Raw genomic sequence first — 26,644 nt, 5'->3', positions numbered from 1 at the left:
TTGTGCTCATTTCTTCTTTCATTTGGCATCATCCACATAGCTAATCCCAACCAAGAGTCACCTAACATTATAAGACTGCAAAGTTGAATGACCTCCATGACTTCTATAACTCATTCCCTTGGATGGATTATTGCTTTTGGCCAGCCCAAGCATATACACTAAATGTAAAACTGAAGTAATCCTCTCATATAATATTTCCCATACTATGCTAAATTCCCATCCCCCCCTAAGTAAGCCATGGGTCTCCAAAAGATTTATTATAGCTGATGCTATAATAAATTTGGGATGCTTAAGGATCAAAGCTATTTAGCTGAGAGGAGACCTCCACATAGACCTTTAAAGGAATGCAGAGAAGAAACGACCAGGGTTTCTGACCTAATGTCCAATCCTCACCTTCTCGTGGTGTACCCTGTTAGGTATCTGCCTGGATACTGAACAAACGAGGATGGGTTGGCAATTTGGGATTTAGCCGACCAAATTATATTATTGGCTTAAACCACAATGTAAAATGATCGTACAACGTGACAGAATTTCATGTTAGCTGGGGCATTGCCTGGGTAAACAAGGCCCCCATTGTTTTCGTCAGGGAACCAGGGCAAACCACAAAGAACTGGAACAAATCCTGAAACACATCCCAAGTCAACATCAACCAGAGTTCAAGATCAGTACTATCAACATAAGAAGCCTGAATGGCAAAGAAATGGAACTAACAGAAGAATTGGATAAGTACCAGGTCGACATAATAGGGATGCCTGAAACAAAAAAATACAAAAACTGGTGAAATCTTTCTAATCAATGAATACAATATATTATCCAAAATCAAAAACTGATTTCCAAAAAGCCAAAAGTAGCTCCCTCCTCTTTCTCTCTCTCTGGAGTATACAAAATGCCCTGTTCCTTCAAGTTGATCTACTATAGACAGACAGGAAGATCACAAAAAAAATACATCTGTAGTCATGACTATGATCAACTGGGCCTTGCAGACCACACTTTAGATACGGCTCATAGAATCAGACCACCATGCACCATCACAGTAAATTTAGAAGGGAAAAACTATTTCTGCAGTGGCTCTCAAAAATCAGCATAATTTAAATATGGTTGCATACAACTTTCCAAAATATGGGAAACACTAATACTTCGAGATCACAGTTTTCATCCTAGGACATAAGAGCTTCCAATAGAGGGTGCCTCACCTAGTTAGGGCTCTAGCATTTTGTCGTGTTTCACTTAGTTTGGTGTTACCTATGTGTGTGTGTGTTACAAGTCTCATATTGTACTGCTGGCATCTACCATATACCAATCAATCTAGCTATACGTGTGGTGTGATAATATCCCATTTACATTAAAGAATTTATTAATTTTGTTAGATATGTATAAATCTTCATCATTTTATAGCCAAAACAATTAAAATTACTAACCCATTCAATTATTCTGCTATTCATAACTTGCTTCAGATGGATATATTTCCTTGAATGCCACAATTTTAGTGTTTTCTTGAGAAACTAGCATATCTTTATTATTAAATAAAACTATGTTAGTTTTGCAAGAAATTTATTAGGTCATATCTCCCTTAAGTAATTCAGACCACAACCTTGTTCTTTCACCCCCCCCCACCCCTCAGATAATCTTTGGTTTCTCCAAAACTGCTTGATCATCTGCAAACAGCAAAGTATCTAAAATACAATATTTTTCCATTTGCCAATTGAGAGAGAGAGGAATTTACAGATATCTGCAAAACATAGCCCAAGCAGTGTCCTCCTCCATACCAATACTCAAGTCCCCTTTCCCCAAGGCACAACTGGCAGAAATATTATTTGTTAGTCCACAATGGAAAGCCAACACTTATTAACACTGTTGTAAGTGCTACTATTTTCTCCAAACTTTTTCAAACATTTATGTATGTCTAGGATTCATTTCCTAAACTGCTGTTTAGGTTTCCAACAAGAACTAGCTTTTCCTTTATGTCAAGTGTCCTCTCTAATTACTCCAAAAATTTATTCACTACTACTACTCTATTATCATTCTGTGGAACCAAAGGCACAAATGTCTCATTTCAATTTCCCACATCAGTCTACTGGCAATAGCCTGCCATGCAATAAGTTTATCTTTGTGTTTAGTACTGAATACTATAAGATTTCCATCCTTTCTCTGATCACTACTGCTTGAATATCTTATATAGGTTATTTAGATATCAGTCTTCTTTGTCTCAGTAACATCAATTATGTCAATATGCTATTTCTGTACTCCTTCTGCTAGCTCCATCTCTTTCCATGATATTCCTATTGATCTTTAAGTCTATTAAATTTAAAGTTGTTCCAGTAACTGACATTTCACTCATTCCCTGATGAAAGCAGTGACATATTTAATCCAACATGATATTTAATTATGTCATATCAACACATTGTATTGATCATTTAAGCCTAAGTATAATCTAATCAGCTAAGTCCCAAACTACCTCATTTGTTCAATATCCAAGTTGAAGGTGCCCTGTTACTAGGATTGGACAGTGGATCAATAGTACCTGTCAGTTCTCTGCATTCCTTACAGGCTACTGTAGAGTCTTTTTCCAATTATCTAGCTTGATCCTCAAGAGAACATTATCTATCATTAAGGAAAAAAAGCAAAAGCAATCTCTTACGTAAGATCCCTGATGCAAAATGTCCTCAAAGTAACATGAATAACAGTTTCAGTTTGGAAATTATCAATTTTTTATTATTATTATTATTATTATGCGACACCTCCAAGAAGTCCAAGGACATATCGAGGGAGGGACTCCACCTACTCTACAACTTTCTGTCTCCACTCAATCCACCAACTACAGTGAACCATATCATTTACACCAATGCCATCTACTGCCCACCACCACCACTAGTATTTTCACAGACAATCACAAACATCCATTCCCACAGCACGATTCAAACTCGCAGCCTTTTTGACTGGAGAGCGTATACGCTAACCACTCGGCCAGCAGACTGGTTTTTCAATGTGATTAATTACATAATGTATACTTTCTGCCATTATGACAGAAAGATCCTCAGTCAGTTTTCAAACAATCAAATACATTTTCAAACGTGGATAGTAAGAGAACCCCACCCCATTTTATGACAAACTACATGCTACTGAATTAAGTTTTATTTGGTTCAAAAGTGGCATATAAGTGAGTAGACCCCAGTGTTTAACATACTACTGAACAGAACAATAATATATTAAATAATATTAAATTGTAATATCAGCATATTAAATAAGTTGTAGAAATACTCTACAACGCACGGTTCAGTTTTTGTTCTAAATGGATCACTTTTATCATAACATTTTCGAAAAAAAGTTTCGAAATGATATTAGCAATTCCACTTTGGCTGGATCAATTCAATGAAATTTTAGTTAAAATTTTCAGTGAATTGTTTTTTCACCGAATTGCATTTTCGACGAATTGTCGTTCGATTAACTGTTTTTTCGATGAATTTTCATGGAACCGTTTTTTTCTATAAGAGATTTTACAGCTTTTTTGTGTTGTACACTAATGGAACAATTATGTGTTATCAAAATGGCAAATTCTTCCTCTATTGAGTTACTATGGATTCTCTTCTCAAAATCATCTTGAAAGTTTCCAAACTTGGCAATATTGTTCTAATTATGATTTTGTGTCAGTTGAGAGGAAAACCACAAAAGTTGCTTTTATTCATGTCTCTTGGATGAAATGAATAATAATTATGGAAAAATCAGAATCTTTTTTCTTGTTTCTTCAAAGAAATGCAAGACTTTATCTGATATACACTATCTTATATGCCATTTAAAATGTAACTATTGCAGTGGAATATGTTTTGTCACACTTTATCAATCAGACCAAAAAATTAATTCATTGGTAAATATGTACTCACTTGTGTGAATTAGTGCAGTCATTTTATTTTTTATGTGGCTCTCACCCATGAAAGGTTTTTTGTAAACCCATAGTGCATTCATACTATGGGTGGGTTAAGCTTTTTTTTCTATTTTTATTTATTTTTATTAATTTTATTTTTTGTATATTTTATTTATATTTCACAGAAAAATAGATAAACAGAGTCCAGAAATCATGCTCTTGAGACCAAACATGGAACTTTTCAAGCCACTTCAGGCCTCCAATAAGCAGGATGGTAGTCTCAGAGGTGATGAAATTCATCTCCACCTAAAGATAATTGCAAATCATGCCCACAGGTGGATTTGAACTCACAGACAACTAGTTTGAGAGCAGATATACTAATCACTAGGCCAACCAGCCTGGCAAATCTATTTTGTGTGTACGTGTGTTTGTTCTATTTATTTTATTAAATGTCTTTTTTCTTTCTTTTTAAATAAACCTCTTCAATTTACATTCTCTTCAATTTAAAAATTAAATCTATGATAATTCCAATTTTCTAAGGAATAAAGTACAAACCTGATGTATTAATTGGCATTTTAATTGAAGAACACTTTTCTTATTGGTCAACATTTCTGAACTATATACTCATGACAAAGGAATCCTAGGTTAGAGACCAAAGTTTTTTCTGCTACTTTGGATCACCAATGAATAAAATGGTGGCATCATACCAGGCAATGAAAACTATCATTCTCAAAATAAAGACAGTATTACATATGAACTTAGACATTCAGTGGCAAAGAGTTTTATGTAACCCTTTGTTGCTTATAATTTCTCTCGCAGGTCATATAAATTTATTCAGATGACTTCCTACCAGGGATGCTTAAGGGTCAAAGCTATATAACTCAGAGGAGAACTCCACATAGCCTTCAAAGGAATGCGGAGAACCGACCAGGGATTCTGATCTAACGTCCAATCCTCACCTTCTCGTGGTGCCCCCTGTTAGGTATCTACCTGGATACTGAATGGACAAGGATGGGTTGGCAATTTGGGATTTAGCTGACCAAATTGTATTCTTATTGGTTTAAACCAAAATTTCAAATGATGGAACAACATCAGAGAATTTCATGTTGGCTGGGGCATCGTCCAATTAAACAAGACCCCCTGTTGTTTTCGCCAGGGAACCAGGGCAAACAGCAAAAAGTTAGCTACTGGAACAAATACTAAAACTTAACCCAACTCAACATCACCAGAGTTCAAGATCAGTACGATCAACATAAGAAGCCTGAATGGCAAAGAAATGGAGCTAGCTGAGAAATTGGATAAGTACCAGACTGACATAATAGGGGGTGACTGAAACAAAAAAGACAAAAACTGGTGAGATCTTTCTGAGCAATAAATACAAAATGTTATATTTGGGCATTGACAATCAAGGAAAAAAAAGGAGTAGCCATAGCATTCAACACTAAACTCAAGGCTAATCTTCTTGATTCATTTTAAAAATTTTATGGAATTTACAACCGTGTTAAAAAACTTTATTATCCCGACATTTCGATCTTCACACCAAGATCATCATCTGGAGCGTACATAAGTATACAGAACAAGCTGAGTTACATCATTAACTGTAAGCTAGAGAAACAATGATTTGATCACATGTTATTCACATGATCACATGTTATATGAGAATAACATGCGATCAAATCATTGTTTCTCTAGCTTACAGTTAATGATGTAACTCAGCTTGTTCTGTATACTTATGTACGCTCCAGATGATGATCTTGGTGTGAAGATCGAAACGTCGGGATAATAAAAAAGTTTTTTAACACGGTTCTAAATTCCATAAAATTTTTAAAATGAATGCTGATCACCGTGTAACCCTAAAAGAAAGGACTAATCTTCTTGAATGGCAGGCAGTCACAAGTTGAGTGATGTGGACAAATATGAGAATGGAGGAACTGGAAAATGAGACTTATTTGTGCCTATGGTCCAACAGAAGGTTCTACTAAAGTAGAAGTGGAGGAATTTTTTGATGCTTTAGAGAAAGCAACTGACACAATGAAAAAGGAAAGTTGGTTCTTGTTGGGGATCTAAATAGCAGAGTAGGAAATGATTGTCAGACATACAAAAATATTTTGGGAAAATTTGGAGAAAAGAGCAAAGCTAATAATAATGGCAAATACCTCTTGGTTCAAGACACGGATTGGTTATTACAAACACAATGTTCCAACATAAAAATGTGCACAAATTCACATGGAGAGAAGAGGCAAGGAATAAGAAAAGTCTCATTGACTATGTTATTGTTGATAGTGATGTTTTCTCCCTGGTGCAGGACACCAGAGTGTACAGAGGATTTGAAATTGGAAGTGATCACTATTTAGTCATGAGCAGGATAAAATTGAATTTCATATTGAAAAGAAGAATATGTAAGAAAGATTTAAAGAGAATAAAAGTTAAGCAGCTCTCAAATGTGAACTGTAGATTAAAATACACAAACATTATTCAAGAAAAAATGAAAGAGTTTCAGAACAGGAACCAAACCTCAAAGAATCAGTGGCAAGCCGTAAAGAAAACACTGACTGATTCAACCAGAGTGGCATATGGTGAGGTTGTCTGTAAGAATAGAAAAATCAGAACTTCATGGTGGACGCAGGAAGTCAAAGAGGCAGTGAAGGAAAAGAAGAAAGCATATCAAAAGTTCCTGTCAAATAAGTCAGCTTGGGCGCTTAGAGAATACAGAAACAAATGTAAGAAAGCTAAACACTGTTTAAAACTAGCTAAACAAAAGTCACGGGAAGACTTTTGTAAGAATACAGAAAATAAATATCAAGAAGGTGGCAAGATATTCTAGAGGTTATATAAGAAGCTCAGAAATGGAGGAAAGAGTGCTGTAAAAGGAATTAGAGGTGATAAAGGTGACATGAAAACAGGAGAAAAAGATATCCTTGAAGTATGGAGTAATTACTTCAAAAAATTGCTAAATGAAACAAGCAGGTAAATAATGATGACAGTACAGTGGTAAAAAACACTGACGAGGCATGCAATCAGGAACACATATCCATACTTGAAGTAGAAAAAGCCATCAAAAGCTTGAAATGTGGAAAGTCAGCGGGAGTAGATGATATTCGACCAGAAATGCTCAACTATGGAGGTATAAAAGTCATACAGTGGCTGCACTGCATAGTTCAGAAGGCCTGGATAGACGGACGAATTCCAAATGATTGGAGTAGAGCTCTCATAGTATCCATATATAAAAAGGGAAATAAAACAGAATGTGAGAATTACAGAGGCATTTCATTACTGAGTGTTCCTGGTAAGATATATGCAAGTATACTTGAGAAACGGTTGAGAAGGTTGTGGAAAAAAAGCTTGGTGAACAACAAGCTGGATTCAGGCGAAATAGAGGCTGTCAGGATCAGATTTTCACTTTACAACAAATAGCTGAGAAATTGTGGGAACATAAAAACTCTGTATTCAAGTTTCTTAGATCTGGAAAAGGCATACGAGAAGGTGGAAAGAGAAGAGCTATTCAAAACACTACACTTGTATGGTGTTAATGGGACATTATATCATGAAATATTTAGTATTGATTTGAGTTGTAAGTCAGCAGTTAGAATTGAAGGAAGTACAACAAATAGCTGAGAAATTGTGGGAACATAAAAACTCTGTATTCAAGTTTCTTAGATCTGGAAAAGGCATATGAGAAGGTGGAAAGAGAAGAGCTATTCAAAACACTACACTTGTATGGTGTTAATGGGACATTATATCATGAAATATTTAGTATTGATTTGAGTTGTAAGTCAGCAGTTAGAATTGAAGGAAGTACAAGAAGATGGTTTAATGGTAAATCTGGTGTCAGACAAGGATGTACATTATCCCATCTGTTATTCATTACTTATATGAATAACAGATGGGATAATGTACAACATTATCCCATCTGTAGTTAGGATAATGTAGTTAGAAGTAAAACAATTGACCAAAGACTAGAGACTGCAGATATGAATGTTCTGAGAAAGATTAGGGGAATGAACAGATGGCATCAATGGCAATATCATATTAAAAACAAGGTTATTAGGAAAGAACTTGACATTGTAGGCATCCAGAAATGCATTAGCAGAGCTAATCTCAGGTGGTATGGTTACTTAAGCAGAATGGAAGAGAAAAGATTAGCAAAAACAAGTGTTCTCTGCCAATTTGGCAAGAAAAAGACCCAGAGGAAGATCAAGATATAGGTGGACTGATACAGTAAAAAGTGCCTTAGAAGATAGAAATATAAGACCTGATAATATTGGAGTCTTGACATTTAACAGACTGATTTGGACAAAAATTGTGGATAGGAGGTTAGTAATGATGTAATTTTTTCATCAGGAATTTGATGATGATGACTTCCTACCATACTAGCTTTATTAATTCTGTTGAATATTTTCATATTCATTTTGCTACTGTGACTAAAAATTGTGCCAAAATAAGCTGAAATGTTTTCTTGTTCTATAGGTCCATTAAGGATATAGTTCATGTTATAGATGTTACTGCCTATTTTCTCTGCTGCTCTTGTCTTTTTATTGCTGATTTTCATACCAAATTTATTACAGCAATTATTCCATTTAGTCAGGAATCCTGCTGCCTTCTACTGGATATCTAGAGTATAACATAATCTGCATAAAGTAAAGAGATAAGATTAACATTTCTAATTTCAATATCAGGTTTAATGCCACCTTCCTCCATAATATGGACCATATAGATGATGAATAACAATAAGGATAATGTGCAGCCTTATCTCACACCTGATTTCGCAAACCATTTTCCTACTTCCTTCAATTCTAACTAAAATCCAATCCTGAGAACCTTTATTTAAATTGAACCCAGCCTGTTCTTCTCCATGCTTTTCTTCCACAATATTTCTTAGCTTTTTCTGAAATACACTTACATAAATCTTAGAAACACTCAGTAGGGAAATTCCTCTGTAATTTTCATATTCAGCTTTTTATAGAGATGTTTAAAGCAGAGCTCTCATACTATGAGAGTTCTACTCTAATCATCTGGAATTCAACCCTCTCATCCAGTCATCTGAATTATGCAGTGAAGCTACTGCATTCCCCAGATGTATTTTCATATTTCATCTTTTTGATGGCTTTTTCCACCTAAATATGGATATGCATTTCTGCGTGAATTCCTCTTGAATGTTTTTACTACTGATTTGTCACTGCTAATTTCACTTAACAATTTCTCAAATTACTTCAAACAGCTATAATATCCTCATCATCAGTTTTCATGTCACCTTTATCATCTTTGATTCCTTTTACTCTTTCTACCATTTCTAAGGTTTTTCAATAGCCTCTAAAGTATTTTGCCATGTTCCTGATATTTATGTTCTGTATTCTTACAAATTGCTCCCATGACTTTTGTTTAGCTAGTTTTACAGAGTGCTTTACTATCGTACATTTTTCTCTGTATTCTCTCAGAGCATAAGTGACTTTCAAAGTGCTTTCTTCTTTTTCTTGCCTGCCTCTTTAACTTCCTGAGTCCCCCATAGGAGTTCTGATTTTTCTATCCTTAAAAACAACCTTACATCTTTACTTAGTTCATCTTCCTTCATCCTTCCTGTCATCTTTACTTCTTTCCTAAATCCAAAGTTTTTCATATTCTTCCAGTGACTAAAATATACAGAAAAAGTATAGGAATTATCATTCCTCATGAAAATTGGCTGGAAGAAGAAAAAAAAAATTATCTTCATGAAAACTTTTAACAAAGCTATCTTATAAGTATTTTGACAACATGCATTGTTATATATTAATCACCTTTATACGTAACAAGTAACATCAGCTATTACATAAAATCAGTCATAATTCACTTAGTTATGGGCTTATGTATTTAGACAATAATCTTAATAAATCAAAGAACCTTAACCTTTTCAATGATATAAATATAGAATAATATGACATCTCAAAGATTCCTATATATGAATGAATACTGAAAATATCACTGCACGTTAGTACACAAGTCTGTTTACACCGCTTTCTATTGTTGTTGTTTTTTTTATTATTTTTTTTATGCAAAAGAGTTCCAAAGGTGATGAAAACATTGGTATAAAATAATTACAAAAAACCTGCACTCTTTATATAATTCTACATTTCAAACATAAAATGAACAATGAACCAATGTGTGAATTTTTTTTTTGTATGCGACTCCCATCCATGAAATATTGTAAACATAATAACACATTAATACTACCATGGGTAGGCTATGGTTGGTATTTATTTTCTCACTCTGTTTGTATTTTTTTTTACATTTATTTTTATTTTTATTTTTTTTTACATAATCCAGAAACCTTACTCTGGGGAACAAACATGGAACTTTTTCAAGGCACTTCAAACCTCTAATGCATGGGACAGTGGTCTCACACACACACACTAGATGATGAAATTTGTCTCTCACCACAAACATCCATGCCTATGGTTGGATTCAAACCCACAACCTACTGCTTGGAGAGCAAAGATGCTATTCTACTTTGTCAGCCAGACTGGGAAACCTGATTATATTTCTGTGAATTCTTTTAAAAACTCACTGAAACTTGTCAAACAACATATGGATGTAAAGAATGCATATATCTGTACATATTTTATGATGATCTCACTTGAACCTCTGTAGTCCAGTTTTTAACAACACTGCCCTTTGTTGGGTTCACATCTTGTCTAGGATGTGAATAATCTTTATGAAACCAATATATGCCTACAGTAATATACTGGTTTCATAAGATGGTGTTGCACCAACCAATATGGGTCTCATCATGATACACTAATAAATAAATAAATATGATGATTCCACCAATGAAAGGTTGTACTATGTATGAGTTAAGGGTAACACAATCTGAGAGCTCTGCTTTAAAAACTTAGTCACTCAGGCTGGTAATCTACATAAAAAGATGTAGAAATTAATTCTCTAAAATTAATCTACACAATATAAGAGTAATTTTATTACTCAAATGCTTTTTACATAAATCTTTATCAACAAAACATTCATAATATAAAGAGCAAGTTAAAATTAAAACAAAAAAAACAAAGTAAACAAGCATTTTGTAGCAATACTTGCTACAAAATTCTTGCTTAATAAAACTTTATACCAAATTAGTATCCAATTGTCATACCTTTATAAGATAAATGAAATCAGCACTACTGAAATAGTTTTTCTGTTGTGCTAAAATACCAAATCTCCTAAAATATTTAAATGTAGTCTATTATGGAAGAAAAGTTAGGCATATTGTAATTTTTTTTGTTCTTATTTCTTTACATATAACATCCTTCAATTCATATGCCCACAGAAAGATTAGAAATTCAAAATCATACTCTGACTTCTTTTGAAAAAACTTTTGTAATTATAGTTCAAAAGCCCTAAGAAATTCAATCAGTCAAAAAAGACTTCAAAATTTAGAATTAGACTTGATATTCCATTTGAAATAATTTATATTTATCAAGCAGACAGCTTAATCACTTTTTTGCTATTATAACTGAAATTGTCTAGGAAATTTTCTCTGCCTTGAAAGGACATAAAATTTAAAATAACACTTGTTCCTATTTCTTGAATTTTTTTATTTTAACAGGACCTAAGAAATGACCTGAAAAGGTCAAAGGTCTAAACTTTCAAGAGCACTGTTCAATATGGCTGGCACTGAAAAAAATTGGTAATAGGGATTGTGCATGTGTAGATCTAGATATCTGCAAAGTATAGTCAGTCCAATATGGATGTTTGTAAGTGGTGGTTAAAAGTGTTTATGTTTAGGTCACAAATAGTTTTTTTTTTGTATGGATATTTAGTGTTTTTTCTTTATTTTATTAGTTGTTTTTCATGATTTTTTTTGTTTGGATTTTTGTTGGTTTTTTATGGATTTATTTTTGATGTTTTTGTGGTGTTAGTGATGGAAAAAAGAAAAATTAAAGAATACACACATCATTCAGTATGATAGTTAAAAGTTTCAGAAGAATATCTTCAACACTAAGACAACATCCATTCTCCTGTCTACAGCATGATCCAAGAGTGCTGTGTGCATACTACTAGGCATAGTCACTCTAGGTATGATCTGACTTAAGTGGCAGTGGGATTGCTAGCTGGTTATTTAATAAATTTAAGAAACATGCCAGGAAACATAAAAAATAAATATAAATATACACATCACGAAAATCCAAATATCAAGCAAAAATACACATTGATTTTAAAAAAAAATAAAAATAAAAATTATTCCGTTAGAAATACCTGAAGAAATTATTGATATGAATTTAAGCATAAATGCTTGAAAATTTTTCAGGAGTTTGCAGATTTTGAGTAATACAACTTAACAGCAATATTTTTTTCCAAATCCCCTACCGCATGAATCTAAAAATTACTGATGCAAGCTAGAAAGTTATACCGCAAAAATGCTGCTGAAGCACAGGATTTATTTTTTGGTGAGAATATCAATATAAATAGCATTAGTATATTTTACCTTGAAAATGGAATATTTTGCCATCCACAGTAATTGTAAATGTGCTGTCATCTTCATCATCAATACCAATAACTGCACCCTAAAAAAAAAAAAAAAAAAAAAAAAAAAAAAAAAAAAAAAAATCAATTTATTTCAATGGTATTATAACACCACCAAACTAATTTATAAAACGATGTTTATCAACTGGCTTATATTGCATTGATTTCAAACCAGCACCTTTAGCACAAAACAACATTTTTCTCGTGGAAAGGCTTAGATGTTGGTTATGCATTTTCACTATATTATTTCAGGAAATTACAACGTACTAGGATATACATTAAAATAAATTTTAATATATTTCTATATTTCGGCAACGTCACGCTGCCATTTTCAAGAACTTAGGTACAAGATACGTGCACGCAGGCACAGCACAAACAATAAATGAGTAAGAAGAATGAAGCTAATATTTCTCCTATGATGGTGCCCTCTAGCGGGCAATGTTGGTATTCTTGGGCGATTGGGCTGGAGGTCTTCTGATGAAGGTTTCCCAAATTTGAGGAAGTCTCATGCAGCCAAATTTGTTGAGGTTTGGTTCGTTTCTTAGGGCTGAAGCTGATTCTATGAAAAGCCTTTCATATCTGTATTTGCTACGGTGTATTATCCTGGCTTTTTTCCACCGTATTCTATGGCAGGTATCCAGAGCATGGTCAGCAAGACCAGAGTGGCTGTATTGGTGAAACCGGATGTAGTCCTTGTGTTCTGAAATTCTGATATTTGCTGTCCTGCCTGTTTGGCCGAAGTAGGACAGCTTACAGCTGCAAGGGACCTGGTACACCCCAGGTAGGTCTAGGGGGGGGGGGGGGGGGGAGGTTGGTCTTTTGTTGAGCGGATAAGGGATGCCAATTTTTTATATGGTTTGTAACAAGTTAAGTTATGTTTTTTTAGGATTTTTGTGATTTTTTCTGAGGTGCCTCGGATGTAAGGTATGGTGATGGATTTAGAGTAATCCTTGTTTTGTAGGGGGAGGGGGGGGGGTTGTGGTTTACTGGTTTTAATATTTTTTGGATTTTTTTTTTGGGGGGGGGGGGGTAGCCATTGGCTGAGAACGTGTTGAGGATGTGGTTTCATTCTGTGGTTAGGGCATTGTCATTCGAGCAGATAAGTTTAGCCCTGTTGTGTAGTGTCTTAATGACTCCATATTGTTGTGAGGGGGGGGGGGGGGGACTGTTGGTGAATGTATCTGCCTGTATGGGTGGGTTTTCTATATACTGAGAAAACCAAGGTTCCATCAGGCTGGCGGGTGACCAGTGTGTCTAAGAACGGAATGCAGTTGTTTTTTTTCCTCTTCCAGGGAGAATTTGATTCTGGGGTGTTGGTTGTTTAAGTGTGTTAAGAAGGAGAGGAGTGTATCGGAGCCATGTGGCCAAATGGTGAATACATCATCTACATAGCGAAGCCAAATGGTTGGTTTTTGTGGGGCAGAGTTCAAGGCTTGCTCTTCAAAAGTCTCCATATAAACGTTGGACAAGGATTACTCTAAATCCATCACCATACCTTACATCCGAGGCACCTCAGAAAAAATCACAAAAATCCTAAAAAAACATAACTTAACTTCTTGTTACAAACCATATAAAAAATTGGCATCCCTTATCTGCTCAACAAAAGACCAACCTCCCCCCCCTAGACTTACCTGGGGTGTACCAGGTCCCTTGCAGCTGTAAGCTGTCCTACTTCGGCCAAACAGGCAGGACAGCAAATATCAGAATTTCAGAACACAAGGACTACATCCGGTTTCACCAATACAGCCACTCTGGTCTTGCTGACCATGCTCTGGATACCTGCCATAGAATATGGTGGAAAAAAGCCAGGATAATACACCGTAGCAAATACAGATATGAAAGGCTTTTCATAGAATCAGCTTCAGCCCTAAGAAACGAACCAAACCTCAACAAATTTGGCTGCATGAGACTTCCTCAAATTTGGGAAACCTTCATCAGAAGACCTCCAGCCCAATCGCCCAAGAATACCAACATTGCCCGCTAGAGGGCACCATCATAGGAGAAATATTAGCTTCATTCTTCTTACTCATTTATTGTTTGTGCTGTGCCTGCGTGCACGTATCTTGTACCTAAGTTCTTGAAAATGGCAGCGTGATGTTGCCGAAATATAGAAATATATTAAAATTTATTTTAATGTATATCCTAGTACGTTGTAATTTCCTGAAATAATATAGTGAAAAAAAAAAAAAAAAAAAAAAACATTTTATAATTTAAAATCAAAGAAATATTTTTCATCAATAATTTTATATATATATATATATATATATATATTTTTTTTTTTTTTTTTGTGAAAAATTATTTACCAAACTGAAGAATCGTAAATTTTCTATGTCTCAGAACAACATTACATGAAATGGTCTTATGCACATTTCTTCTTTTCTATATATATATGTGTGTGTGTGTGCACGTGTGTGTGTAAATATATATTTAATATAAATATAATATAAATAAAATATAATATATAATAAAATATAATATATAATAAAAAAATATATATATATATGAGGGTGGTCTGAAAAGTTCTCAGCATAACAATGAAAAAACAAATTTATAATTTCAAAATAATTTTTATTTTTCAATATAATCTTCCTTAAGACTAATACATTTATTTCAGTGACGCTCCAGCGCCATTATCCCATCCCTGTAGTGGTTCTCAGTAAGATCTGCAAAATACCCCTCTGCTGCTGCAATCACCTCTTGATTCGAAGAAAAACTCTGACCAGCGAGGAAGAGTTTGTTTTAGTTTGGGGAAGAGATAGAAGTCAGAGGAAACCAAATCTGGGGAATAGGGGGCAGATGTTCCAACAATTCACATAGTGCAGATCCCTTAATTTTTCCATTGCTAAAACACTTTTGTGGGCAGGTACACTGTCCTGATTAAAGATGATTTTTTTCTTCTGCAAACCGGGTCTTTTCACACGAAATTTTTGTGTACTCTGGTTAAATGATTGAAATAATATTCCCTGGTTATTGTTTTAACCAGGGAATATTAATAAACAAAATGCCTTGAGCATCCCAAAACACCAATGCCATGACCTTTCCTGCTGATAGAACCGATTTTGTCTTCTTTGGAACTGAACAACCGGCTTCTATCCACTGTTTTGACTGCAGTTTGGATTATGGTGTGTAATGGTGAATCCAAGTCTCATCCATAGTAATAAATTGATGCACAAAATCAGTTTCTTGTTACACAAAATTCTTGTTAAAACGCTCCAAGCACTATTCAAAGATTTTTATGTGAATGTGTTTTTGATCTGCTGTGAGCAAGCACGGCACACATCTTGCACAAAGCTTTTCATATGCAATTCTTCATGCAAAATATATCCTACACATTCATTTGAAATGCCTATAATCTCAGAAATTTGATGCACTTTGACTCACCGGTCATCCAATACCATATTGTGCACTTGATCAATGATTTCTGGTGTTATTACACTTTTTGAACACCTTCACATGGATCATCTTCAAGTCTGGTATGGCCACATTTACACTCGCCACCCACATTTCATTAATTATCGATAACGAATGAGAAGAATGCCCATAAACTTTTATGAACTTCAAATGAATTTCGTTTGGCGTTAAACCTTCTTTTAGAAAGTATTTTATAACCGCCTGATATTCAATTTTATCCATTTCAAGGGATACAGACAACACTTTTGCTTCAGATAGCTGTATAAAACAAACTACTTGATAGAATGACTTTCAATTTCACATGGATGCTTATAACGTGTACCAACTGAGAAAAAAAAAAAGATCTTGCTCATAGCGTTGCCATTTATGGTAGAGGCCAAGAACTTTTCATATATAATCCTCATATATACAAGGATTATATATCCTTGTATACATAATCCTTTCTTTTAAGCTTACACGGTGATCCGAATGCATTTTTGAAAATTATGAAGAGAAACTACCGCATTTGAATAAAAATTTTGTTTAATATAACTAAGATCTACATTTGACGTTTATGTCAAGGTCATCTTCTGGAGCATACAACCATACCCAGAAAACAAGCTACACTACAATCAAACTGGTTTGTTAAAGATACTGACCAACCGCTGCAACAATTGTTGGCCTGACCTCTGGTGAAAAAAAAAAAAAAAAAAAAAAAAAAAAAAAAAAAAAACTATACATCCACGCTAGGGGTCCTGTTATAAGTGTTATCTGTTGGTTGTAGAAATACACTGGACGTAACAACAAGTATCTATCTATATACATATATTAACATCATGATTATACTTGGACATTCCAGCCAGTTGGTATGGAATGGTTTCTAATACTAGTTGAAGACTGGCTAGAGTCGTGACTTATGCAGGATCTTATATATTAGGTAGGCTGAATGTGTGCCATCCAGATCCTTGAAATTTTCATGCCATCTTTGTTGTTCATATTTGGGTGGTTTATCAGGATTTCGCAGGCTTCCTTAAATTTCCTTTCATACCAGATTTCTGTGTGGTGTAAAGAGCGGGTGCTTTTCCAGTTGATTTGGCATAAGGTGTTGAGCACGTGGTCTGAGAGGCCTGCTTCACCATAATGGTTATATTTAATGTGTCTAATGTGTTCTTTCTTGCATATAGGGATTGTCCGTCCTGTTTCACCAGTGTATGGTAAGTTACAGGTGCAGCGGATGCAATAGACTCCAGGATGTACTAATGGGAGGAGAGAATCCTTAGAGGAGTTGAATATGGTTTTAAGTTTAGTGGGTGGTTTAAAGGTGGCATTGAGGTTACAATGTTGTAGGATTCTGTTGATTTTTTCTGATAACCCTTTTATGTATGAGATGGCTATGGTTTTATTCTGGTTAATCTAGATTCGTTTTTGTGGTTGTTTTATGGAGTATTTTATTAATAGTATTTTTGTTATAGCCATTATTGATGAATGTGTCACTTATGATTTTTAGTTCTTGTTTCGTTCTGAAACAAGAACTAAATTTGCTGGTTAGAGCAAATTGTTGTAGCTCTGTTTTTAAGGGTGTTAATGACTCCATATTTTTGTGATGGGTGGTAGTATGAATTAGCATGTATGTATTGGCCAGTGTGTGTCGGTATTCGGTAGACCGTGAAGGATAGACTGCCTGAAGGAAGACGTGTGACTAGTGTGTCTAGGAACAGGAGCGAATTTTGCTTTTCGATTTCGATGGTGAATTGTATGCATTCGTGTTGTTTGTTCAGGTGGCTAAGGAATGTGTTTAGTGTTTGTCACCCGTGAAGCCAGATTGCGAACACGTCGTCAACATATCTAAGCCAGATGGTCGGTCTTAGTGTGGCGAAATCAAGAGCCCTTTGCTCAATGGTTTCCATGTAGAAGTTAGCGATTGGGGGGAATAGTGGTGAGCCCATGGCTGTACCTTCTTTCTGTAGGTAAAATTTGTTTTGCCACACGAAGTAACCGGAGTGTAGTACGTGGGCAAAGAGGGCTGTAATGTCGGACGGAAATTTGTTCTGTAGTAGGAGAATTGCGTCATTGATGGGGACATTAGTGAAAAGAGCAGAAATGTCGAAACTGACTAATAAATCGTCTTTGTCGAGTGTTATGTTTTTAATTTTGTTTATAAAGTGTTGTGTATTTTTTTATGTAGGAGGGGGAATGACCTACCAACTCCTTGAGTGTTGCCGCTAATTTCTTGGCTAAGTGGTAATTGGGACTGTCTATTCCATCTAAGATTGGTCGAAGGGGCACATTTTGTTTGTGTATTTTCAGGACCCCATACATTCTGGTGGGGGGACGTAATGGGGTTTGAGTCTTTTAACCGTGTCTGGTGGCCAAGAAATGACGGACTTGAGTAGTTTCTGTGTATTATCCTTTATCCTTTTTTGTTGGGTTAAAAATTACCAGCTTATATGTGTTGTTATTGGCTACTAGTTGATTCATTTGAAGTACGTATGTTGATCTGTCAAGGACGACAGTGGCATTGCCTTTATCCGATTTTGTTATTATTATGTTTTGTTATTATTATGTAAATTTCTTTTTTAGCCTGATGCAGATAGAATCAGGCTAAAAAAGAAATTTACGTCCGCTAAGGCACTCCGTATTTATGACTGCACAGAAAAAGCAATGCTCAGAGAACAGATCCAAACAGCTCGCCAAAACCTAGCAACAACACAAAATCTGGTTTCAGAATTGCAATCCGAACTATCGAACTATATTAATCCAGACATTCTACAAGTACTTCAAAGAATTACTGACAATTTGGCCAAATATACCCTGGAAAAGAATAAAGAAAAACTCAAGACCAAATTCCACAGTTTGAAACAACGGCAAAATATGGCAGCCAATCACAGGAATCCATCTAATCAGAAGACCTCCTCTCTGATAAACACCAACAATGAACAACAAACAAGGGAGACAAGGAGCAACCACCCACCGGCAAGCAAGAACCATGTGATCAACCTATCAAGCCACACCCTGAACAACGGCGAACTTACGCTACTGAATAAAGGACTTAACTACGCAATAGCAGCTAAAAAGGTAAACAAATTGGATTTTATCTACCACATAGAAAGAGACATCAGGTCCCTACCTAACAATATAGCAGATAAAATATGACTAGAAACTAGTAATGTCCTGAACACTAAGAAAACCATACAGAACAATCTCACAAAAACAGAACTAGCAGCAATTAAGTCATTAAAAGCAAAACAAAACATAATAATAACGAAATCGGATAAAGGCAATGCCACTATCGTCCTTGACAGATCAACATATGTACTTCAAATGAATCAACTAGTAGCCGATAACAACACATATAAGCTGGTAAATTATAACCCAACAAAAAAGATAAAGGATAAAACAGGGAAACTACTCAAGTCCGTCACTTGTTGGCCACCAGACACGGTTAAAAGACTCAAACCCCATTACGCCCCCCCACCAGAATGTATGGGGTCCTGAAAATACACAAACAAAATGTGCCCCTTCGACCAATTATAGAAGGAATAGACAGTCCCAATTAGCACTTAGCCAAGAAATTAGCGGCAACACTCAAGGAGTTGGTAGGTCATTCCCCGTCCTACATAAAAAACACACAACATTTTATAAACAAAATTAAAAACATAACACTCGACAAATACGACTTATTAGTCAGTTTCGACGTTTCTGCCCTTTTCACTAATGTCCCCATCAATGACACAATTCTCCTACTTTTTGTTTTGCTCACGTACTACAGTCCGGTTACTTCATGTGGTAAAAACAAATTTTACCTACAGAAAGAAGGTACAGCCATGGGCTCACCACTATCCCCCCCAATCGCTAACTTCTACATGGAAACCTTTGAGCAAAGGGTTGTTGATTCTGCCATGCTAAGACCAACCGTCTGGCTTAGATACATTGACAACGTGTTCGCGATCTGGCCGCACAGGCGACATACGCTAAACACATTCCTTAGCCACCTGAACAAACAACACGAATGCATACAATTCACCATCGAAATCGAAAATCAAAATTCACTCCTGTTCCTAGACACACTAGTCACAAGCCTTCCTTCAGGCAGTCTATCCTTCACGGTCTACCAAAAACTGACACACACTGGTAAATACATACATGTTAATTCATACCACCACCCATCACAAAAATATGGAGTCATTAACACCCTTAAAAACAGAACTACAACAATTTGCTCTAACCAGCAAGCCTTGAAACAAGAACTAAAAATCATCAGTGACACATTCATCAATAATGGCTAAAACAAAAATACTATTAATAAAATACTCCATAAAACAACCACAAAAACGAATCTAGATTAACCAGAAAAAACCATAGCCATCCCATACATTAAAGGGTTATCAGAAAAAATCAACAGAATCCTACAACATTAAAACCTCAATGCCACCTTTAAACCACCGACTAAACTTAAAACCATATTCAACTCCTCTAAGGATCCTCTCCTCCCATTAGCACATTCTGGAGTCTATTGCATCCGCTGCACCTGTAACTTACCATACATTGGTGAAACAGGACGGACAATCGCTATATGCAAGAAAGAACACATTAGACACATTAAATATAACCATTATGGTGAAGCAGGCCTCTCAGACCACGCTCAACACCTTACACCAAATCAACTGGAAAAGCACCTGCTCTTTACACCACACAGAAACGTGGTATGAAAGGAAATTTAAGGAAGCCTGCGAAATCCTGATAAACCACCCAAATATCAACAACAAAGATGGCATGAAAATTCCAAGGATCTGGATGGCACACATTCAGCCTACCTAATATATAAGATCCAGCATAAGTTAGGACTGTAGCCAATCTTCAACTAGTATTAGAAACCATTCCATACCAACTGGCTGGAATGTCCAAGTATAATCATGATGTTAATATATGCATATAGATAGATACTTGTTGTTACGATGTATTTCTACAATCAACAGATAACACTAATAATAGGACCCTAGCGTTGATGTATAATTTTTTTTTTTTTTTTTTTTTTTCACCAGAGGTCAGGCCAACAATTGTTGCAGCGGTTGGTCAGTATCTTTAACAAACCAGTTTGATTGTAGTGTAGCGTGTTTTCTGTGTATAGTTGTATGCTCCAGAAGATGACCTTGACATAAAGGTCGAAAAGTCAAATGTAGATTTTAGTTATATTAAACTAAAGTTTTTATTCAAACACGGTAGTTGTCTCCATAATTTTCAAAAATGCACTTGTATATATAACATTCACATGTAAAAATAAGAATGCCATTTTGTCTCTTTACAAGGTCTTAATAAGACCTCACTTTAACTAGTGTACAGATCTGGTCTCCTGGTTTCCACTGCGATTCTGATATAGTGGAGAGAGTACAAAAGAGAGTGTTAAAAATTATATTAGGATTGTGAAGACAGATTGAGAATTTGTAAACTGCAGGCACTAGCAAACAGAAGAAAGAAGTGTGGTATGATTGAGACTTACAAACTTCTGAAAGGATCATACAGGATTTGAGTTGATGGAATTTTTCAAATTATGGACGGTGGGGAAATGACAAAAGGGCATCCTTGGAAGCTAGAATGAATACTACTAAGAAGCCGGTAAGGGACAGATTTTTCTCTCATAGAGTGGTGCGTGATTGGAATGAATTGCCATTCGATGTTGTGAGTGCAAGCAGTGCGAATGAATTCAAGAATAAGTATGAAGGCTGGTGCGTGTAATAGGTGGCCTCTCCCTTGATGAGTCCCTGACTCTCTGGAGGTCTCTCTTAATAATTATAATAATAAAATGTGACAGAGGTGGATGAATTGGAGGTTCTTGGGATACTGCAGAATTTTCAAGTGAATACAACTGTGGGATTAGATGGATATCAGATTGTGTTCTAAGGGAATGTGCAAGAGAACTGACAATACCTTTGACTAGGCTCTTTAATTTAAGTCTCAGTTTTGGTAGAGTTCCAAGGGAATGGAAAGAGGACAAAATAATTCCCTTGCATAAGGGATATTCTAAGACAGCAGTAGTAAATTATAGACCAATCAATATCTCAGGAGTGGTGGTGAAAGTACTGGAAAAATGATCAAAAAGAGAATTCAGAATGGGTGGATGAGAATATGATTTTCTATGAGGGACAACATGGATTTATGAAGGATCGGTCTTGCCTTAGTAATTTATTAACTTTTTATAATAGATTGACAGCTGAGTTGAATAGAGGAAACTGTCTACACGATTCTGCTGGATTTTGCAAATGCATTTGACCGAACACCACATGAAACTCTGTTATGCAAATGAGAACAAATGGCAATGGATATGACACTGGTTATGTGGATAAGAGGGGGGGGGCTACTGAAAAGATATCAAAAAGTGGAATACGGAGAAGCAGAAGCCTAGCAAAAGCTGGCAGCTAGTGGTGTGCCATAAGGTTCAGTGCGAGGACCAATTTGTACATAAATGATATAGGAAATAACCTGAAAGTAAATATTCAGTTGTTTGCTAATGATGAAAATTAGGCAGAATAATAGTGAATCAAGGCAATGCGGAGAGCTTGCAGGATGACTTAAATGGAATGTCAGTATGGGCAAAAGATAATGGATGTCACTTTAATATGGAGAAATGTAAAGTTATGTATTCTGTGATACAAGCTGTGTACTACACTGATGGGACTGTACTCCAGGAAATAGGTGAAGCTAGGGATTTAGGGGTGGTGGTACACAGACAGAGAGTTGAAGTTTAGAGGACATATTGCTGAGGTTGCTAAGATGGCTCATAAGATTACTTAGCTATTGAAGAACACATTAACAAGTAGTCAATTCCTCTTTATAAGGTCTTGATACATCCACATCTGGATTACTTTGCTCAGGTCTGGTCTCCTAGGAATGAAGAAGTGGTGAAGAGGATTCAGAGGCAAGCAAACAAGATGGTGAATGTTCTGTAGAATGTTCCCTATGAGGATAGAATGAGAGTGTCTGGATTGCAGAAGTTGAGTAATAGGTGAGAAAAAGGGAATATGACAGAAACATTTAAGTTACTCAACGGGATTTACAGGATTGAAGCAGAGGAACTGTTTCAGTATTTGGCTAGGGATGCAGAACAAGAAGTTATCCCTGGAAGTTGAGTATAAAAGTGTGGTTAGTAGTGTTGTGTCCCAATTTACGATTTCTACTCTAATCTTACAAATTCCTTTTATCTATATTCTTCTAACTTCTATGCCCGAGATTTTACCAAAACTTATACCAATATCTAAATTATTGCTCCCCGTAGTACCCCTAATATTTGTATTTATACTGTGCCTTTTGGGATATTTAGTTTAGGATATTACATACATAAACAAGGAGAAAGAACTCAAATATATCTGAAAGTGTAACTATTGCAGTCGTGACACTTAACTCGATTCTCAACTTAAATTTTCCACATGACTAAGTACAATATTTTCAAGTGGTTATCAACTGCACCATTTATGTTGTCATGAATAGGGAGAAAGTCAATCTCGAATATATTTCTTAGTATTTAAATATTATTGCAGTCGTGACTCTTAATCTCTTTCCTCAACATTAAATTTCCCGCATGATTAGGTACGATGATTTTAAGCGGTGCATTGGATTAGCAACATCAAACAACTCTTTTATCATTGAACAAAAGGTTTATTAAGTTTCTAAACATGGTACAATTCAAATACTAAACTAAAATACTTATAGACTAACATTAAATTATTACAAGCAATATGGCTATTTGTGATTATGCCTACATACACATTAATTCATAAATTCACCTGATGTGAACAAATTAGATCAATTCACACTATCTGATTATTCATACTGAAGTAGATTAACAAATCATTCACTGCTAACACATACTTGTGACATTTCAATTATTTTATACATTACATTAGGCATTCAATTCTTAGGATACGTAATTACTTAATTCACACTATTCCATTATACCGTTATTTGCACTAACACACAATTACGTCATTTAAATATCTTGTGCAATATAATAGACATGCAAAAATACCTTAGGACTCTTAATCATTCACAAATCTTTAACACTAGTCAATCTACACATAACACATTCTATCATATACTAAAGTCCTAGTATAACTTCAACAGTTCTGTATTGGAATCACGATACTTTTCACAGACATATTTCTAGCTAACATAGGTTATCATTTACAGTACCTTTCTTGAGCTCTTCGTATGGGCCTTTATTCTTTCCCTAACGAACCTCTGGTATAACTTCTCGTAACTCTGGAATACTTTAACTCACATATATTTGCTCTACTATCAGCAATGAGGACATCGATCTCTTTACAGCTTTCTGCTTTGTGTAGTTATCACTAGCGTCGAAACGAAGAAGAAGATCCCTCCTTTTCTAGGACTCTATGGCAATTTTTCCTTTGCTTCCTACTCGGGAAAACGGGAATCGAAATCCTGCTCACTTTCGTTTCCGTATTGTGACGAGGAGATATCACCCCTGTCGCCACTCAGGAAAACCCCGTGAACTCCACCGGAACCAAAACCAAACTCCAAGGCCAAAAGCGACTATCCAAAAAAGGTCCTTCTCTGGGGGGGTTACCAACCCTTTTACAGCTGCTTCCCTAACGGCACCTTTTCTTACTTCCTTTTTCCTCCTTCTACTTGTTTTTTAATCATCGACCAATTAGGGTGGCGTTTTCTCGCCAAACGTCATTTGATCGGCAAGCCCGTTCTCAATGTTTCAATCCGGGGATCGGCCCTAAGCGATAGCTTTGCTTTTCTTGTGCTAGCCTGACTTAATTCCCTTTCAAGCTTTTTCTATGAATTCTACTTAAAAACTTAATCTCTCACATAACGTATTTTATGACTCACCCTTTTCTACTTATTTACTTAACTCTCTCATTTTTAATCGTATTACAATATTAATCTATACTTTCCTTTGTTAGCTACTTATTTAGTTAGAATTCCTTATTTTAAGTCATATTACAATATTAATACATTCCTTCCTTTATCAGCTACTTTAACAATAACCCTTAAGTTTTATACATTTTACTGGATGCAAGAAATTTTCCATTAAATAATTCATTTTTTTATGCAGGGGTTTTAATTTATGATATTATTTCTTCATGTTACACCATGATAGCTGAGAATACTATATTCCCAAGATATCAGGTGTAACAGTAGGGGTATGAGGACTAGATTTTTCACTTGGAGAGTTGTGAATGAATGGAATGGGTTGGCAGGGTCAGTTATGAGTGCTCTGTCTGTTAATGGATTCAAGGATAGGTAAGATAGATTGTGTGGGTAGTTTGGGTATCCCACGACAAGTCTTTGGACTCCATGGAAATGCCCGTACAATAATAATAATCTTAGTTTTATGTTATATTTATGTAAAATTTCAGATTAATATATGCTTGCTGTCAACAAATTTCTTCCAAATTAATCTGTTATTTGAAAGGACTCAAGTAGTGTTAGATCTATCATCTTGTAAGGTCTGTTTTGCTAACCTTTCCTCTTCTATTCTATTTAAGTGACCATATAGATCTAATCACACACTACCTCTCCTCAAATTCCAATAACCATCTGGCCTCTTTGAGTACCTATCTATAAAGCGCTTGATTTTCTGCAATCAAATTCCTTAGGTAATTCAGTATCTACACTTCAAATTTCTTCTTCACTGATCAAGCAGGCAGGAATTCCAAGGTAACTGGTATTAGCAACAACCTAACACAGACAGACCATCTTTCTACCAGAAAACCAAACCCCCAACATGCTGCCCACACCCTCAACCTTCCATTCGAATTCACAGTTTTCCTCTTATTAACTCAAACCATAGCCTGATCCAAGTTTCATAACTTTAGAACAATCTACACCTAGCCATTCTCAGGCTCATGTCCTCTAGCATTAGATGGGCAACAAATGGGACAATATCCATGACTTCTACTCCTCCTTTCCATGCTTCAGTTCTCCTAATCCAAACACCTCCTCAGACCATATAACAGATATAGCCAAAATGAAGGATTTCATTCTTCACTCCACCCAAAATGCCTGACCACCATCCAAGATTTGGTTCTCGAACAAGTAGTCTTCCAAAGGTTGTTCACATTAATCTGTATATTAATGACTTTGGGAAGGATTTGACATGTGAAATACAGCTATTTGCTGATGATGCAAAGATTGGTGGGGTAATCAGGAGTGCTGCTGATATACAGTACTTGCAGAATGATTTGAATAGGCTGGAATTGTGGTCATGTGAAAATAGCTGTAATTTAAATGTTAATAAATGTAAGATCATGTATTTTGGTGTGATTAGATTTCCAATGTCATATTATACTGGTGGAATTATGCTTGAAGAAACATAATCTGATGAGAAAGAAACTGATGAGGCTAAGCATCTTGGAGTTTTAGTAGACAGGAAATTGAAGTTCAAGGGTCTTGACAAGACATCCCTTGGACTGCATGCAGGTCTGGTCTCCTGGTTCCATGGTGATTCTGATACAGTGGAGAGAGTGCAAAAGAGTGTCAAAATATCAGGATTGTGGAATACTGATTATGAGGACAGATTGAGAATTTACAGGCTGCAGATGTTAGCAAACAGGAGAAAGATGGGTGATTGAGACTTACAAATTTCTGAAAGCATTACACAGAATTTCAGTAGATGGGGAGGGTGGAGAAAGGATGTGAGGGCATCCATGGAAGTTGAGAATAAATGCTGTCAAGAAGAGGATTAGAGCTAGATTTTTCTCTCATAGAGTAGCACATGGTTGGAATGGATTACCTGTGCAAGTAGCGTGAATGAATTTAAGAACAGATATGACAGCTGGTGGGAATAGTATGGCTTCCCTCAAGAAGAGAGGCCATACTATTACAACCACTGAATGTTGCCCTCCCCCCATATCCAGGATGGCATCCCTAAGATACTGGACT

General features: G+C 35.6%; 1 protein-coding gene across 3 annotated transcripts in view; it reads right to left on the bottom strand.

Moving 5' to 3' along the window:
* The window catches only part of LOC150101175 (oxysterol-binding protein-related protein 9), a 613,809-nt gene that overhangs the window by 556,792 nt on the left and 30,373 nt on the right, over positions 1-26,644 (bottom strand). For all 3 annotated transcript variants that reach the window (XM_090402198.1, XM_090402199.1, XM_090402200.1), the window contains exon 3: positions 12,309-12,387. In XM_090402198.1, coding sequence (XP_090258324.1) covers positions 12,309-12,387 — 79 coding nt within the window. The remainder of the gene's footprint in view (positions 1-12,308; positions 12,388-26,644) is intronic.

The sequence above is a fragment of the Typopeltis vanoorti genome, chromosome 12 (assembly GCF_054136105.1).
Source record: "Typopeltis vanoorti isolate ZY-2024b chromosome 12, IOZ_Tvanoo_1.0, whole genome shotgun sequence".
NCBI lineage: Eukaryota > Metazoa > Arthropoda > Arachnida > Uropygi > Thelyphonidae > Typopeltis > Typopeltis vanoorti.
Note: the sequence above shows the minus strand (reverse complement) of the source record. Positions and strands in the feature narration are given on the sequence as shown.